The following is an 18,455-nucleotide window of genomic DNA, read 5'->3' on the forward strand; positions in this document are numbered from 1 at the left end:
TGACGGACAGTGTGACAGCTGGGCCCGCCGCCGGGGTCCGCCGGTCCACCCCGGTGAGCTCCGAAGTGGATGGAACTCCGGCCCGCTCTCCCCCGGCCCGGCCGGGACCAGAACCCCCCCCCCACCCCCACCATCCCCCGGGTGTGCTCGTTGCTGCGTATCAGCTTGTTAGTGGGCCGCACACAGCCACACACACAGCCAGACTCAGGCACCGGGACCCCCGCTGTGGGGACACATATGTCGCCTGGACCAGGATACTGGTCTCCAGGCCCTGCATGGTGTTCATTACGGAAATGAACTGATACCACTTGTGACAAGTATTGCAATGGCTTCAACGTGCCGTGGGATATGGAAAATCCTTGGAGCATGTTTCAAGTGTGTTTTTCTAATGAGCAGGATGATTGTAATTAAACTATTCCTTTGCGCCAATGCACATAAACTTACAGCCCAACAAACCTCAGTACATATACAGTATCTTTTTATTTTCCCTCTCAGGCCTCACAGAGGGCGGCTAATGAGGCTATTGGCAATCTGTGACGTGACATCTACATTTGGGCCTATTCCTGAAACAATGGCTACAAGGAAGCTGGGGACATTGGGCTCTGTGTTTCCAACTCAAAATAACAATGCCACGCCGCTGCTGGTGGGAGGCAGTGCTCTCATGGAAATGAGCAACCAAACCAACAATGTAGCTCCTAATCTCTTCAGAGAGAGGGAATCAGTTACACAGCAGTATGCACCCCTCAATGCTTTTCATTAGAGCCAGTGTGCTATTGAAGCACTCGCTCCTCCCCCTGGCCCGCACACACACACACACACACACACACACACACACACACACACACACACACACACACACACACACACACACACACACACACACACACACACACACACACACACACACACACACGCGCACGCACGCACGCACACAGACACACACACACACACACACACACACACACACACACACACACACACACCAAACGTGTAGCCACAGGCCCTCCTTAACACGCAGCAGATACAAGGTAGCCCCCCACAACAGAAGGGGTGGGAATAAGTGGGGCAGAGGGTGGTATGGGGGGCAGGGGTGAGGGGCTAGGCCTCAAAGCATGGGATTAGAGTTAATGTGCCCTCCCCGGGATATAATCTCTTCAGAGGGGGACTTTGTTTGAGGGGCTTGAGGGCAGTAAGATAAGTATCTATTACAGAAACTCCCTCTTATCCCTCCTAGCACCGCCGCACCCCCCCCCCCCCACTCCTTCAAAAATGAAACACAAAAACACTTGCCTCTGTTCCCCTCTGTGTCTTCTGATATCTAAGACCCAAAAAAGTGCTGCCCTTTTCAACTAATCAGGTATTAGGGTCTAAAGCCGTATGGAGAGTTCGCAGGGCCCATATTTACTCCATCTGTAGCCCCACAAAGTCAGGTGGTTGAAGTCAGATCAAAGGCAGATTAAGAAAAAAAAACAACCGAGAAAAAAAATAAAACATTCTATTGAAATACTTAAAAAAAGAAGAAAAAAAAACCAGCAATATTACACGATCCATTTCCGTTCAGCGAAAACGGGGTAGAACAGAGTGGGAAAGGCCAGGTCACACGGTCCCTTAATATCTAGTCACGTCCAAACACAGTCAAAGTAGTGATAAATTGTATTTTATTGCAAAGCATGTAAGCTGAACTATTAATCAGACAACTTTAAAGTGCACTTTAAACATTTGTCTTTTAATACACTTTTTAAATTTTTACATTTTAATTCCTCAGTGTGTAGTAACAGTCCTACTGAGTTTCTAGTTGGGTTTAGCCTGTTTTAAATTGCACTTCGATGCTTTATTTGCTTTATTTTATCATCTACTTTGGTCTTATATAATGTCTTCGATGCCTGATGTGAATGTGAACTGCCCTCGTGTATGAAAATATACTACGAACATTTCCTGTAATGTGTTGGGACATAAAGGATGAGCGTCTACACCAGGTACAAAATGAGATTTAATAACCCAAAAAAACATTGGCAAATTTGTTGTCATTGTGCAAAAACGAGGTGCAACAGAGGACAGCACTTGTGAAGATGAAGCGACACATCGAGTTTGAACAAAACGAAACAAAACAAATCCGTAAAACGACGCCGCGAGCGAGCAAATAATGAGCTATGCCGAGCGCCTGCTGCCGTCTTGCCTCGATTTAAATGAAAGTGCAAAAAGGTAATACTGTCTCTCCCGCCGAGAACGACTTCCAGCCCCTTCTACAAACTGGTAAAGCATGCCGCGGCACCTCAGCCGTCGTCACGGCGCACGTTTTAACGTTCAGCATCGCCGCCGGAATGTTTCTTTGGCTGAGAACTGATTTTGCTCCTAGATAGGGGCCTAACGTGCTCGATACCCGCTCGTCAGATTTGTTCACCGCCTGAAAAAAAAAAAAAGCGAATTGGGAAAACGTAATGAAAATAGATGCTTTAAAACACTTAGTAACAAACAGAATAGTAAAATAGTCCTTTAGTACGCATAAATATTCATATTATCAAAGCAAAGCACTGACAGAATTAACTCGTCCACCAAGTTCCTCTGAGTCTTTTTTTCATTTTTTGCCCCTTTCCCACATGGAATCCGCAACATTGCTGTATAAATAATATCCGGCAAAGCCAGCAGGTTGTCATTCCCACATTGGCCTCCTATGGAAAGGTTGCGTATGGAGTCCACATTAGATGACGGTTACGGATACGGTACGTCATGGTTTAGTGTTGGTACGTTACGTCCGGTGTAGATGTGATGGTTTGGACAATCTGTTGGCAACGGGCGTACGGTCGGAATTTATTTTTTTATTTTATTTTTTCCTGGCTCTCAGAGACCGGCGCCTCGCCTCCCCTCCCGGAATGACATTTCCCTCCGCTGACGGAGCCGGGACAGAGCCCCCGTACCCGGACGCAATATGAATCGCTGTGATCATTTTCCAACCTGTCCCACGTTCTCCACCCGTTTTGCATCCCCAACTGTAAAAGAAACGTCTAGTGTCTGAGCGGCATGTTTAAGAAGAAAAATAATTCAATTTAAGAGCATAAAGACCTGTCTCCGTAGAGACTGGACGTGTTTCAGTTTCTCATGTTTGCAGCTGAGCGCCGCGGCTCCGGATTGGACTCACTTTTTTTCCCCGGAATGTATTTTTGTTTTTTTCTTTCCGAAAACAAATACATTTTTCAAATATTTGCAAAACTATTTCTGCCTTATTTGGACTTGGCTCCACCGCTACTTCACGGCGATTGTACTGCTTCCATTCCCACCCACTTCCATTCACAGGCGTACTGGAATTTTACCGGAAATTATACTAGGTCGAGAGTGGGGATAATTACGAAGCGACTTTCACGGAACATCGACACCGGCTCCCATTCCCACATGAGGCCAATGCGGAACACTGACGGCAGATTTACGGCTTTCAGTGCAAGTGGGGAAGGGGCTTTTGTGTGGACGCATGCTTACCTCTGTGCAATTAGGTTAGCATACATGTTAACGTTTTTGTGTGTGTGCGTGTGTGTGCGTGTGTGTATATGCCTTAAATGAAAGGACAACACACCTGAACACGCCCAGCATTAACAGGACGTCGGGATCGTCAGGACCCATTCCGCGTCCTCACAAGTCACCTCATAATTGTCCTCATAATCTCACAATTTTATCCTCATCATTTAGCGTCCTCGTAAAAATGCTGACTTCAAATTGTAAAATATCTCATATGCATCTCCCCATTTACTCTCATGATTCTCCAATTTTCATTCCATATAAATTGACATAATCCCAACTACCTGTGTGTGTGTGTGTGTGTGTGTGTGTGTTTTTTTTTTTTTTTTTGGGAGTCCCAAACTCATGGCGCTGTTTATCGTGAGAACTTTCTGGGTCTGAAGGCCGGCAGCATGAGCTGCTGCGGCGCTGACCTCTCCTCCTCTATCGGCGCCAGCTCCTCGGCCGAGCCCCACTTCTTCTTGGACTGGAAGAGCGACGGCAGCTTCCTGTTCCGGTTGCGCTCCCTCACCTGGGTGACGTGGAACTCTGAAGACGCAGGCAAGTGACGGGTGAGAATTTTTCCCGCGTACATTTCGCCGTCTGGATTCTTCCGATGACCGCACTCACGTATCTCATGGGTTTCCTCTTCTGGTGCCTCACGCTCTTTGGCGTTCAGGTAATGGCTGGCAAGATGGCCGCTGTAGTCCCTGAGGTTTTCTTTGGCTCCTGACGGGGGGGAAATAAATTGGGTAAATTGGACAAACGATAGACATTTTCCGTGGCACTTTTTTTTTTTTTTTTTTAACTTGATGCAGAAGCTGGGTGTGAAATTAAGGTTAGAAGTTTAGCTATAACCACAATTCTCCAGGGTTCATTCTGGCACTACAAAATGAAATACAAGGACTTTCAAGTACCTTTTTTAAGCACTGCAAAACAAATATAACCATTTTATTATTTTAAATATTAAATAATCTTAATGTCATTGTCTATTATTTATTTACTATTATCTATATATCTATTATTCATCTCATTCTCATCTATTATTATGTCTATTTCCAACCGTGCTGGATTCCATTTACATTTCCCTGGCATCTCGGTCATAAGAAGCGATTCTGGAAATATTATTACGTTACGATTTGAATAACAAAACCAGGGGAAATATCACAGGTTTTCAATGATCCCGTTTTCTTCAAGGACTTTTCCAGCGCTTCAGCACAAAAGCGGCCTTTTTCAAGGTGTTACAGTAATTACATTTCCAAGGACGAAATTCAAGCACTTCAAGCACCTCAAGGGCCCGGTAAGAAGCCGGATTCGGTAAAGCTCCTATCGTCACCTATTTACCATACGTTCCAATGAGAAGCTCCAGAATGTGTCGATGGCCGTGTAGCGCTGCGATGTGTAAGGGCGTGTATCCCTGAAACAGCAAAAAACGTGTCAGAAAGAAAAGGAAGGAAGAGAACATACAACGCTCCAAATAAGTCGGAGCACTTGTGTAAAAACCGTTAACTGCCGACTGGCACCTGCGGCGCACAACCCCCGTCACGCCGAGAGAGGGTTAAAATTGCCGAAAAATGATTTGAGCTTTGACATTTTTGTTTTACTGTGCAGAAAGCTCAGGCGGCAAACTGTGGAAAGAAGTGTCTGGAAAGGGTGAAACACGTACCCCCTGGAGGTCCCCGCGCCAAAACACAGCCAAGGAAAACACGGGAGGGAGAGAACATACAAATTAGCAGAGGTTATGGCAACACCAGATAATGATACAAACATAATTGGTTAGTAATTCTGTGAAAATTGCTATATTCTCTGACGGGGACGCGACGGCACATACAAGACAGTGTTTTGGGGAAACAATTAACGTGACGTGACATGATTTATTAGCACGGCGGCGGTCGCCGCAACACATTTACACAGCTGGACCCGCACACTGGTCATTTAGGGGACGTTCATTACATCAGGCTGAGAGGGTTTGTTTAAAAATGATTTTTATTATTTGATCAAATTTAACGACTTACATACCAAATCACTTCCTGCTGGTGAGCATGTCGGCGAAAGAGCGGCTACTCACGTGCTAAAGGAGAGAAGGAAAATCAGTGGTCTGGAAGTGAAGCTCACGTACTGTACGCACGGGTGTGAGAGGACGAACGATAGCGTGTCGAAAAATCACTCAAATAAAACTCACTGATTTGGTGTTGACGTCGGCCCCGGCGCCGACCACCAGAGTGGCCATGTCTTCCTTGCCGTGTTTCGCCGCCCAGTGCAAAGCCGTCTGTGCGCAAGATGGAGAGGCGATTGGTTAGCGGATGGTTTTGGTAAAATACGTCTCATTCGTCTTAAATTAAAAAAAAAGAAAAAGAAAAGCACGAAGTTTGCGCCGCGTGCTTCAGTTTCATAGGTTTATGTCGTAAGACAAATACAGTTGTTGGACTTCACAAAACATTCCTTGACTGTACTTAAGTACTTTTTTTCCCCAGTATCTGTAATTAAGCATATTGAGTTGCAAAGACTTTTGACTTTTACTCCACTACATTTCAGAGCAAATATCTACAAAAAATCGGGAGTTATATTTACATTTGTATGTATTTGTTAATGACTATAACACCACCGATACTATCAGTTATCAGTCAACGGCGCTAACAAGTAGTGTGAGCCATGCCGTGCGGGAACGGACGGCTCCTATTGGCCGTCCGAGGGCCGAGGGGCCAGCTGTGCACAGAAGGGAGCGGAGGGATGGTGGGATGGAGGGATGATGGGATGGAGGGAGAGAGAGAGAGAGGGAGAGCGAGAGAGGGATGGTTTCCTGCCATCTAACGGCGCCTAATTACAAAACAACACAGCGCTGTGGCCACGGTGGGGGGGCCCGGCGGCCTGTCACGGGGGGAAGATTGATGATGTTGGTGTGACCTGCCGAGGGTTAGACCCACCCAGGCATCACAACACTACTGCCAGCGCACGTCACTCCCACTGCGCACGCCGGCACGCACGCACACACACACACACACACACACACACACACACAGGCAGATTTACCATGCACGCACGTACACGTATGTACACACACACGCGCACACACACACGCACACGCACACGCACGCGCGAACATTCTGGTAGGGCATTACAAATACCACATCAACCATATCCACCTGCCGGCGCGTTAAGCAGCGCAAACTGGGATCAACAGCGCTGCCCTTGTCGCTACATACTTTGGGCGGTGTAATTACGGGCTTTCAACAGGTGAAAGCGGACAAGGTGTCGCAGACGCTCCCCCCACCCCCGCTCCCCCCGCTAGTCAGACCTTCGCACTTTGAAAGTAAATCAAAGGGTGAAAATAAATAATCCTCAAATTAACGCTTTAATGAAATTGTTTCACTGGGTGTGAACTTGTGAAATCATCAACCACAAATCATTTATTCTGAATGGTATTGGTATTGGTGAAGACCGTCATGTTTATGTGATCTACCTTTAATAAAAAATTACTCCGTTCACAAAATTCCTCTATTACTAACTCTATTAATTTGAATAAAAAAATGTATAGAATATAGAAAGAAACTGTATTTTTTTCCCCTCATATCCTATAGTACCTTCAAAAACACATGTTAGTGCTTTTTAAATGACTTCCAAAGTCCAAAAGGCGGCAAAAAAACAAAGAGGGGAAGTTCACCTTGGTGAATAATTTTAAGGGTTATGAAGGAAAATGAGGTACGAGCCATCTAGAGCGAGGGCCCTGAACTAATTGGACCCCTTTCTATTCCAATAGAAAATGTTTCCAATCTGGCGTCCCTTCCACAAACAGCGCTCTGGTTTCTCTCTCTCCCCGTCTCGTGTTACATGCTACAGCCCCCGCCCCCGAACACGACACCTGGCCCTTAATCTCAAAGAAAAGGTTTTAACGCCGCGCCGAGAACCCCTGAGGATTACGTTCCCTAAACTGCGGCCCTTTGAAGCGTCGCGCCGAAAAAAACGACTCCGCAACAACCGCGTCGGATGGTTTGGAGTGACTGACATGAGGAAAATTAAACGTTGTATCCAAATAAAAATTGTAAAAAAGGCGGTTGACCCTGCACTGTCTGAGGGACGGCCTGTGACGGGTGTCGTCTGGAACCTCTTTTGTTCCGCCGCCCTGCAGACAAGATTGACGACGCGGTCCGTTTGACAGGCGGCGTGCCCGGCGTCCCGGTGGGCGAGGGAGACGGACGAGGCCGAACAGGATGCTGTGTTCCGACTCCCTTTTTCCTGTTCCTGCCCCCCCCCGGCCCACACCTACCGACCACCACCCGGGGGACGACTCCTGCGTCCCCCGCCCTTCCCCTGCACCCCCCGGTGAGGCTGAGACGAGCTAATGGACAAGCCGACACGGGAACACAATGGCCGCCGGTGTGCCCGACTGACCACAGGAAGACAGAAAGGAGTGATGGGGGAACGATGTACTTACAAACTGTAGAAGCACAGCGGGAGCGGCCGGGGCACGTAGTGAGGACACCAACCAAGAAACCAGGAAGAAAGGAGAGAAGGAGAGAGAGAGATGAAAAACGGTGCGAGACCGGAAGCGATTAGCAGAGTCGGTGCTGTTGTTGTTGTTGGTACATGTTCAGATTCCAGATTCAAGTTGACCATTAAACTTGTACTTCAGCAATTCGCTATGAATTTCCTATGGAATCCCAAAAGCCTCACATGACTATGAACCCATGTGTTTCCTTGATATTTGCCCTCAACGGGACCACCGAGATCACCCCGGAAGCTAGGAGCCAATCGGTGAGCTCTCCATTCCTGACTAGAAGGGGTTTGAAGCCTGTTACGTAGTACAGGGCCGTAGCGCATAGCCGAATCAAGTCAGGACAACACTGACTTCTTATCATCAACTTGCATTTCTGAGAAGGAAAGGCGTGGGGCCACCTGTGACTTCCCCTCTGTACACGATGTGTCGAAGCACGTTGGGATCCGCTGAACAGGGAAAGGCTGAAGGGGACTTCAAAGAGTCCCGAAAGGGTCTTAGCACCTTCCCGAGGAGACGACCAACATTGTTCTACAATTAATCCCAGCCTGCTCTATTACTTTCAGATTATCTTTAAGTGGGTGAAGTCTTTGTGGCACATTAAGGCTCTCCTTAATCCCGCCCCCCACCGCCCCTCCCCGTTCCCCTGCACTTCAATGGTGGCCGTGCTATCTTGTCCGGGTGGGGATGGCAGGGGCTTAGGGCCACTCTTAGAAGGTGGTCTGTCATGGCCACGGGACGATGTGAGAACTGTGGCCCAGGGGAGGGACAACAAACATGAGCTCAAATCTCTTAAGCGCACAGGGAGACAAATAAAAGGATTTGGGTTGTCAGGGGGGCACAGGAGCTAAAAAGCTATCTTTCATAATCCTTTTGATAGTGGACCTTTGAAATGCATGATCTGGATGTTTTAACACAGGCTTCGCAGAATACAATTAAGGGGAAAATCTCAATACAATGCGCTTGTGAAATTTATACAAGTAGAAAAAAAAGTGAGGAAGGGATTTTATTTTTCTTTCGCATTGCGTATTAAGCTTTTACAACCATGGACAATACTTCAACGAGCAACGCTCTGCAACCAGGAAATCTTTGCTGAATCTTTTTTTTTTTTTATGTCCGTGCCACATCAAATGAACTTACCCCCTGAGAACAATGGACATGGTCCGAGTCAGGAATCGCGGCACATGGAAGGCAAATGCAATCAGTGAGTTGAAGTCGTCACATGGCAAATAAAAAAAATCACATTTCACGAAATAAAACACCATCTTCACAATATGCAACAGGAACAATACTCACTGACGTGAAATCCTGGTGAAACCAACCGACAAAATAAAACAGAAACAGCATATTAGGGATGCCTTAATAGATTAAACCTCATAAAAGTGGATTAGTGCCAACACTGCAACTCTGCGATTGTACTTTCTTTATTCACATAGTACCAAACTCTGTGCTACCTTCTTGTTGGCCAGTGAGGGATCCTGTCTGAGCAGCTGGGACAGATCAGGAACGCGTGCACAGGCGGCTGAGTAGATCCACTCCTTCTCCACGGGGTCCAGCTGGTGGAGCCACATGTATACACATGAAGGCACACACACATGCATGCGCGCACGCACGCAAGCACACACACACACACACACATACACACACAAACACACACACACCCGTACTATCCACTTCCTGTTCTGTCTTCCTTGATAGCTCCAAGGCTTCTTCTATTAGAGCGAGATAAAGTGGCGGAACACTAATGTCTGAAGAGATCTTTTTTCCCCACTTTAAAAGGAGAAAACATTCCTCTGATGCCATAGTACCACATCACTAACAGTATGTGAGGCACACTTCTGGGAATTTCGAGTAATTCCAAGGGTGGCCCTTTTACGAAGAGTGTACTTTGGCGATACCACAAAATGGTTTTCCAGCCACTAATTTATATCTCTTTAAAAACATCTTGAAAAAATAAATGGAACTCATTGCTATTCCTGTCAAAGTGAAGCAGGAAGAAAAGATGATGAACTTACAGCAACAGCGTTGGAGCCCATGCTTCCCATGCCCTCCTCGTCTTGCTCCGACTCCGACTGGAAGGAAGACAATTAAAGGGCAGAGACGGAGATGATTAAACAGCAACAGCTGCATAATCTGAGAACCAGCAGTTGAATCACTTATTCGCGATGCTCCAGAGGCTTCCAGTCAAAACATTCACCCATGCAGGCCTGCGCCGATGGCTTTTTTTTTTTTTTACACATAAGTGCGTAGACACACACACACAGACGCACACGCAAACACACACTCATGATGCTTTCCATCAGATGAGAAGTGACCAAAGGGCGTCAGACAGATCGAGAGAGCGAGACAAAGGTGAGAGTTTCACACTCAAGGGGTAATGAACAACAATCCAATTAGCAATGAGCTAAAAAACACAACACCCTGGCAGCCGGGCCATGTGTTTATGTCACCGAGTTGGCAACGGGGTAAAAAAAAAAAAAAACTAACTAACAACACCCGACAATCACAGCTTTCTCCCGCTCTTCAGAAGTGTCACATTGGCTGATTTATGTGAGGGCCGGGCCGGGATGGGAATTTTTCTCTTCCTCTGTGCTTTTTGAAGGAGGCCTCGATGGCTTAATTGTTCTCAGATCATACAGGGACACGATGTTAAAACACTTGGGCCTTTCATGTCTCCCACACCCGCTGTCACATATCACTGTGTTGAACAGGAAAATGGTCGGAATAGTGTTTATCCAGCCAATCCCACACTGGCACTTTTCCCTGTCTCGCTGAGGACCATAAAAGGCAGAAAAGAAAAATACTGCCGGGCACGGAGAAAGGAGTTAGATCACAGGTTACAACAACTTTGGCAAATGGCCTCTATGGACAATTTTTTTCAAAGAGAGTCATCAGATATAAGGCTTGATGACATTGGAAATAAAATGCATGTCAAAGTGGTCATGCGTGAGATTATTTTGTTTAAAAATATCACATATTTGCTGCTTTTTTTAGGTGGCCCTTCATAAGAAAAAGCGATTCAACAAATTGGTGTTATGCATGTGCGCCTCTATATCTTGCTTCAGTTGTTGGTGGCAGGGTCCACCACCAAATATCAATTGATCATAGGAAGGAATACGTTTTAGGAAATGATTTGACCGTAACAACAAAGACGACGGTAAACCAAGGTGTTGGGGGGGGGGGGGCGTTGGACTTATAGTGTAGTCCACCCCACACAGACAATCTTATGGATTTCCACTTTAAATTAACTGCCGCAGGATAACATAACATAGTGTGAGGATCTAGCACTTCAACATCTAAAAGGCCTGAAATAGGTGTGAGAAAAGAGACAGACAAAAAGAAACAGTCTAAAAGGAACTGTCTTTAAAATGAACTGTGGCTCAAACATTTATGCCTTTGTTCTGATTTTGCATAGACAAGTGGAAGCCCAGAGGTCCATAAATCAAAGAAGAGGAGGAAGGACATAAACAATGACAACTGTGTAGAACAAGACATCTGTCTGTGAAAAGTGGCAATTTGTTTTAAATGGGGCCAAATTGCGTTTTTAGCTTCCCAAGACGTTACAGCAAGGTTTTGACGACACGCTTCATACGTGAGAGTGTAAAGGATTTTTTTTTTTCGCCAAGAGTTAAGTCCTGCAGTAAAGGGAGAACGATCATGCTGATAGACTGCGAGGTGCCACCGTGACCCTTGGTGTAACTTAACTGTATCCTCGGTAGAACCAGCATGCGATACGCTGAGTGTCCTACGTCCAGATTTCACCGGCAGGTTTAATACCTTAACCAAGCACACTTAATGTGATTGTGGAACTAAATTCACACACTAACATATTTCATCTGTCCGTTGTCCAGGCCATCAAAGCAAGCTCCTCATCGCTTTTTTTTTTTTTTCCTGGGATGAATACCAATCGCTTTAATGGGCACAAATGATTATTATCTTTCTAATGAGTTCCAACATGCTGCTGCTTAACATAATAACAGAGGGCTTTGTTTAAATGCAGATTGTCTCACCTTGTTTCATCCAAGCCCCCCCCCCACTTGAAAATTCAGCATTGGTTTCAAATCCAGGCAATTTTGCTAGCACCACCTGGTGGGTGCTGGAGAGAGTACTGGCGTGTGAGCGCAACATGAGGGGACTCATTCGTTGTGTTACAGTGTTACATGATAATGTCAGCCGGGCAGTGGCGGGGTTTTCACGGAGACAGAGAAAGGTTGATAACTATCATCTTCTACCTGCGAGTAAAATGATGTAAAAGTTGACCTAACCTTTGACCCAGAATCTCTGTCCATTTCATCTTCTCCATCGCCGGCTACCAAGGGTTCCTGAGACTGAAAAAAAAACATGCGCATGAGTTTTTGGGTTGGCTGCATTATCGGCCATTTGAGTCACACTGACATATCATAACGCGGACAAACTGGGAATCGCTAGTATGGAAAGCCTCCACGAAGCCTTCTTTATTATCTGTTGTTGTAACTGTGCTTTCTTCGCCATCTGTGCATGAGGAGATAATGTTCCCTTTAGTGCTCGTCGGCGCAAATCATATGCACGAACACTTTGCAAGAACAAAATACGTTCTAAGCCAGGCTTTCATGCTCAGTTCTTCACAAAAACAATGTGTGTTGTTGGGAGTGCTTCTGTCGGATTACCGCGCATTTAACCTAGGTACAGTGTTTTTTTCCATAGCGGTGAAATGCAGATGTGCATTAACTGGAAACGGCTCTGCCCTTTACGTAAAGACATGTGAACAGGCCTCTTGGATCGAAACAGACAACTTTGGCAAAACTAAATATTTATACGGCATGTGAACTCGTACTCTGTTACACTGTCTAATTTCAATACCACAGCAGTGACATAAATGCTGACACATGGTAGAGAGACAATTGAAAGCTGGGAAGCAACAGAGCATCTTGTGCGGAAACAGAAAAAGTCGTTCACAGAGTGTAAGCAGACACAGCAAGTAGGGCACTGCTTCAACATTCTGGATCATTCTATCTCATTTGACTGTGTTTCTTTTCTTTGAAAAATAAACAATTCAATATAGTGCCAGACATTATTCAAAATGTTTGAATTAAAATTGTATAATATCCTGTCAATTTTCTTTGTTATAAGAGCAATACCGTGCTAAAGGTTGATTTAAAATGTCTTCACCGAGCTTTCTATGAAGAAATTTATTTTTACTATATAATTTTAGTGAATTTGGGTGTGTATATATATATATATATATATATATATATATATATATATATATATATATATATATATATATATGTGGGATGGAGCGATTATACAGCTATCAAAATTGGTCATTAAATGCCTAGTACCGTAGTACTAAGGAATAATATAATATAAAGTCCATTTGTGGCATAAAAATGTGTGTATTTACACACACACACACACACACACACACACACACACACACACACACACACACACACACTATATATTTCAATACCCAGCCCTACCATTAGTAAATATAATAGAGCAGATGAGAGGACTGATTTGAAACGTATACTATTTACCTCCTGTAATAGCGGCACGTCGGGGGAGTACTGTTCGGTTTGCTGGAGGCCTGAACCCCCGCACCACATCACCTTCCCAGGCCTCCCCTCCTCCGACCTCGGGTTGGACTGCTGGGAGACATCCTGAAGCTCCTTCCTGGTGGAAGCAGGCGAAGGGATCCTCGCCGGACTAGAGTTTCTCTGTCCATCCCCCTCAGTCCCATGGAGGTCTGTGTCCCGCTCCAGGAGCAGTTGTCTGTACTTCTTTTTCAGGACCAGGTACTTCTCTCCCTGATTGATAGATAGATACTTCTGGGTCTAAGTGCATATAATAATAATAATAATAATAATAATAATAATAATATTAAAATAGATTTCAAGTTCAAGTACGATAAATAAAAAAACAAACAAACAAATAAATAAATAAATAATACACAGGGTCCAGGTTAGTCCCGAATTACAGTTTTCCAAGTTCCCATGAAACGCAGAATTTGAAACAAACTTTCAGAGTTCCCATGGAACGCAGCATTACTTCATACCAACATGAGTCACAATTTTCTGAGTTCCCGTAAAACACAGCATCAGCTCCCATGCACCTCGCCCAATGCCAAACCCCCCCAGAGTCACACCCTGCACATATAAACAAATTGGATGACCACCGCAGCCCGCCCCGCTCCGTCAGTGTTCGGCTACTTCCGATAGATTGGCAACGGTTTTTCACAAATCCCTGCTCCAAATATAGACCTATGTAGCTCAAACTTGGACAACAAAATGTCTGAACTGCCCCGAATCCAACGACACTTAATGTTCGTGGGTTCGGCGGTTGCTGTGTGCCAGACGCTTCAGCCGGAAAAATGCAGAGGAGAAAAATAACAGTAAATATCCGAACAAAAACAACAAGGTTGCAGTCCTGCTGGCTGGACCCCTAATAATAGTATATTTTGATTATCATTTTCCTCAGTCAATATGGGAAAAATTATTTTGAGCAGTAAAAATTACTGTTTACAAAAAATAACCCCTAAGGGAAACCAGTGGGCACACACAGCACTGTAGCAAATAAACAAATGGACACAGTAGCTCCTTTTTTAGTCACGATCACATATTTGCCATGAGAACCTAATTATTTATGGTTTTTTGTCTCTTTTATCACTATCTATGTCAACAAAAGTTCCTCAAAAAGTATCTGGTTTACTTACATTCTCTGATTTCACCACAGCAATCCTATCGATGATGAGTTTGAATTCCTCCCTGTATTTAGCTGGAAAAAGGGAAAACAAATATATTACCTAATTTCTCACACAAAATGTCTAACTTCTAATTCTAAATCAAAAGATCAATTGACAGGGGGAAAAGAGATATTGTACGGTACCGATGAGTCTAAATAGACCCAAACAATATGTTCCTCCCACACATGCAGACCCTGCTAGATTTTAAGGTTTGTTTTAAACGGCCGTGTTGTGTTTCTGCATCTGGAGACACTGGCCGGGAGAAGGCGGATTTCGGCTTAAGTTGTAAAAACAATCAGTTTAGAGGAAAAAAATGTCGCTGATAAAAAAAAAAGTTCAAAGAGGAGAGCGGAAAGCAAGCCTCCTCCCTGACCATCACATCACAGGCGGGGATTAAAACATCTAACACTGCATCCCCCCCCAAAGGCCAAACCTTAGTCTCCTCAGGCCGGTAAATAGGCCTAATCTCTCCTGTGGGAACCAATTCAAAAACACTGTCTCAACAAGTGAAGCAGAGTCACTCAACACGGTGTCCTCTGTATATAAAAGGTGTCAGTCGATGCCGGTTAATGTATATAAGGCGACGCAGCTATTCAACCATGATATACGTGAGCGCTCTGGAATTGTTCCATGTGCACGGGCATTTCTGAAATGCCAAGGTAACCCTTTGGACAATTGACCTACTTCCTTTTTCCTGAGACCGAGGGGGAAAGAACATTTGTGGGGTGATAGCTGCACGGTTATCGTTCACAACAACAGGAAATCCAGAGGAAACGGCCACTTAGATGTGTCTCAACAAAAGAATTCCCCGGCTTCACTTGTGTGAGCAGCAGTGGACACATCTCCGGTTATTTATTAGCCAGTGGCACAACACAATCATGCAACGCACACACGCAAGCACACACACACACACACACACACACACACACACACACACACACAGATACACATGGGCTCGGCCGTGATTAACACGCTATCGTTGAGATATTAGCACGAAAATCTGCGAGCACATGCTATGAGTGACTTTGCGGGAAGCATTTTCCTAATTGGACAGCCATGTCAGATGGCACGCCATCAAAGCAGCTTTCCAAAAACCTCTGTCAACAACTGTAGCGCCGGGCGAGCATCTGGGCCGTGCAAACTGCCCACCGCAACGCAAGGTCACTTTCGAAAATCCATTTGAGACGGGAGGTCAAACTGGGTTAGGGTGAGCTTTGGTTGCAGGAGATCCAAAAACGAAATAATTAACGTGTTACGCGATAATATCGTGCAATAGCCGATGCGGAGATGGGTGGGGGGAAGAAAGGGTTTTATTTGAGCGGTGCAAAGAGGAACAGTAGCCATTCAGGCTCCACCAACGTGAACAATTGTCATGTGTTCGACTGAGTCAGCAGCTGATGAGCCTACAGATAGGGACTGCGGTGAAATGCTGCGAAGTCTGTGTTTCCAATGCTGTTCCAATGTCTTTCTTTGTTTTAATGTCTGAAAATATCTTTTTCTCCCACTTTCCTTTTTCACGTATGATTTGTTTGCTATTTTTGCATCGCTGTATTTTCACTACGTGACTTATTTTTGTTGACGTGATGTGTCTTGAGTACATTGAAAAGCGATACACAAGTAAAACCATTGTTAATACTGTGGGTTCTATTCCAGAGGTTCTCCACATGTCCCAGTAAAATGATTGATAAATAAAAAAATTGAAATTAAACTTGACTTGTTATTTGATTTACACATTAGTAAAATAATGAATGCTGTGATCACAGTTCCACTGTTATCGCCCTAACTACAGTACAGACAGGCATGGGAGTTTGGCCTAAAGCATATGTGGCTTTTGGGGGGGTCCCGGAGGCTAAATATTATCAATTGGGGCTGGCGATCAGTTGGAGTGGGTGTGTATCAAAGTGAAGGGAGCGTGATGCGAAGAAAGGAAGGCGAGAAGGTGGCGTTCTGGTCCCATCCAGCTCCAACTGGCCGCGGGGAGGAAATGACACAATGAACGGAATGAAGCAGTATCTGGGCTCGGGGCTTTTAATGTCAACCAGATGTTTGCTTTATTCCCGCACGAAGCGAGGCCCCAGAGCAGGACCGCCGTGAGGTTTCAAGCCGTACCTCGTCTCAACAACAAACAAAAAAAAAAAAAAAAAAAACAAACATATGAATATTTGCCGTTACGTTAAAAAAGAAAAAACGATCCAACATATGCTTGAGTGAGTGACCGGTGACTCGTCCATCGCCAGCGACAACTGTAGCGGCTCCACTCCGAGTGTGTCGGTGATGAACGTCCGGGAGGGGCGCACGTCGTCGCATCTAAATCGTCGGCACAATTCATCGCTACTTACCGCGTAGCTGCAAGTCATTATGGCCAATAAAAGGCTTATAGGTCTTCAGCATCGCTGCGTTTCTCACTCTGCCCGAGCTGCCTCCGACCGAGTAGAAATAATCCAACAGCGACTCTTCACTCACGTCGCTCATCTCGGAGCATTTCATGGAGATTCTTAGTTCGGTCGTGGATTTCTCGTGTTTTTCAGGTTTGTTTGTTGTTTTTTTTGGGTTTTTTTTTTTTTTTTTTGTCTCGCCCCCTCCTCCTCCTCCTCCTCCCCCGCCGCCCCGCCTCGGACACAGCGCCGTCTCCCTGGCTAATCTCTCCAGCGGCGGGTGTAGTGCATGTCCAGCCTCACCCCACCCAGTCCGCCCCTGTTAACCCCTTCCCCGCCTCCCGCTTCCGAGGGGACGCGGCGTCTTCACGCTGTAGAATAACGGGCACACGGCGCCACTCACTCGGTGTTACATTCAAACGCGTCCGTGCTACAACAGATTTTTCTTCATAGCAAACTAAGATCTGGGTGAGGATTCCCCCCCCAAAAAAAAAAAAAATATATATATATATATATATATATATATATATATATATATATATATATATATATATATATCTTTTTTTTTCTAATAATAAAAAATATATACACACACTTTATCTGCCTGTAATAAAGTAGGATGTGGTTTGTGTGAAAGTGGGAAACTAACCACATCAATTGGATTAGATTACATGAGATTAGATCCGATTCAACTAATTGTCATTGCAATGCGCCGTGCACCTGGGTTCGGCCTGAAGACGGGTCCCCTCTGGAACATAAACAAATTGGAAAAAAAAAATAATAATAATCGTGAATGAAATCATTTTCATTACAACATTCACATTCAGTTATCATCTACGAATTTGTAATTGGGGTATACACAGCTGAATACATGGCGGTTTCGATGAGAAAAGATATTGGAGTGAACCTTGTTGGTCTTGTCGATAAAATGAAGGAAAAATCTGTCAAATTAAATACTTCTGACGGTTCAACAAAAAGTAATCCGAGCCGCATAAAGTCGCCTCTTGACCAATATGGGCCGTGACCTACAATCAGCCTAAATTACGACTACGTTTTACTAATAAAAAGTTCAAAGCTCTCAAGAAAGAAACCCACCCTCCTTAGCGAGAAAAAAAAATAAAAAACATAAGAAATGTCAAAGAAAAAAATCGAAACCATCAAAATTAGATTTCACTGCGGACCCCTTGCAATGCCTTCACGGAACCCTAAAGGGCCGCGGACCCCAGTTTGGCGAACCCCTGCAGTAGACTAGAGAAAAAATCGAAAGCATTACACCATGATGTTCTTACAAGACGAATAGACAAACACGTTGCCTTTAACGTCTTTGTTCCTGGTACACAAGTGAGTTTTAATGTCGGTATATTGTGGGTCACTTTGT

General features: G+C 45.0%; 1 protein-coding gene across 1 annotated transcript; it reads right to left on the bottom strand.

Moving 5' to 3' along the window:
• Positions 1-1,972: 1,972 nt before the first annotated feature.
• Positions 1,973-17,261, bottom strand: LOC307241203 (ankyrin repeat domain-containing protein SOWAHA). Its single transcript, XM_080015241.1, has 10 exons — positions 17,042-17,261; positions 14,673-14,734; positions 13,498-13,767; positions 12,244-12,306; positions 9,994-10,050; positions 9,418-9,534; positions 5,669-5,755; positions 4,831-4,903; positions 4,117-4,215; positions 1,973-4,035 (listed from the first exon to the last, which is right to left on the bottom strand). The coding sequence occupies exons 1-10, from the start codon at positions 17,187-17,189 to the stop codon at positions 3,863-3,865; spliced, it is 1,149 nt and encodes a 382-aa protein (XP_079871367.1). The 5' UTR covers positions 17,190-17,261; the 3' UTR covers positions 1,973-3,862.
• Positions 17,262-18,455: the final 1,194 nt, after the last annotated feature.

This window comes from Zeus faber (genome assembly GCF_960531495.2).
Source record: "Zeus faber genome assembly, chromosome: 15".
Taxonomy (NCBI): domain Eukaryota; kingdom Metazoa; phylum Chordata; class Actinopteri; order Zeiformes; family Zeidae; genus Zeus; species Zeus faber.

Excerpts from the sequence above, each read along its gene's own strand:
- LOC307241203 (XM_080015241.1), bottom strand. The coding sequence starts at position 17,189 with ATGAAATGCTCCGAGATGAGCGACGTGAGTGAAGAGTCGCTGTTGGAT. Across the intron at positions 5,756-9,417 it reads AGAAGGTAGCACAGAGTTTG|ACGGCTTTGCACTGGGCGGC; the intron begins GTACTATGTGAA and ends TCTTGCGCACAG. Across the intron at positions 4,036-4,116 it reads AGAGGAAACCCATGAGATAC|AGTTCCACGTCACCCAGGTG; the intron begins GTGAGTGCGGTC and ends CTGCGTCTTCAG.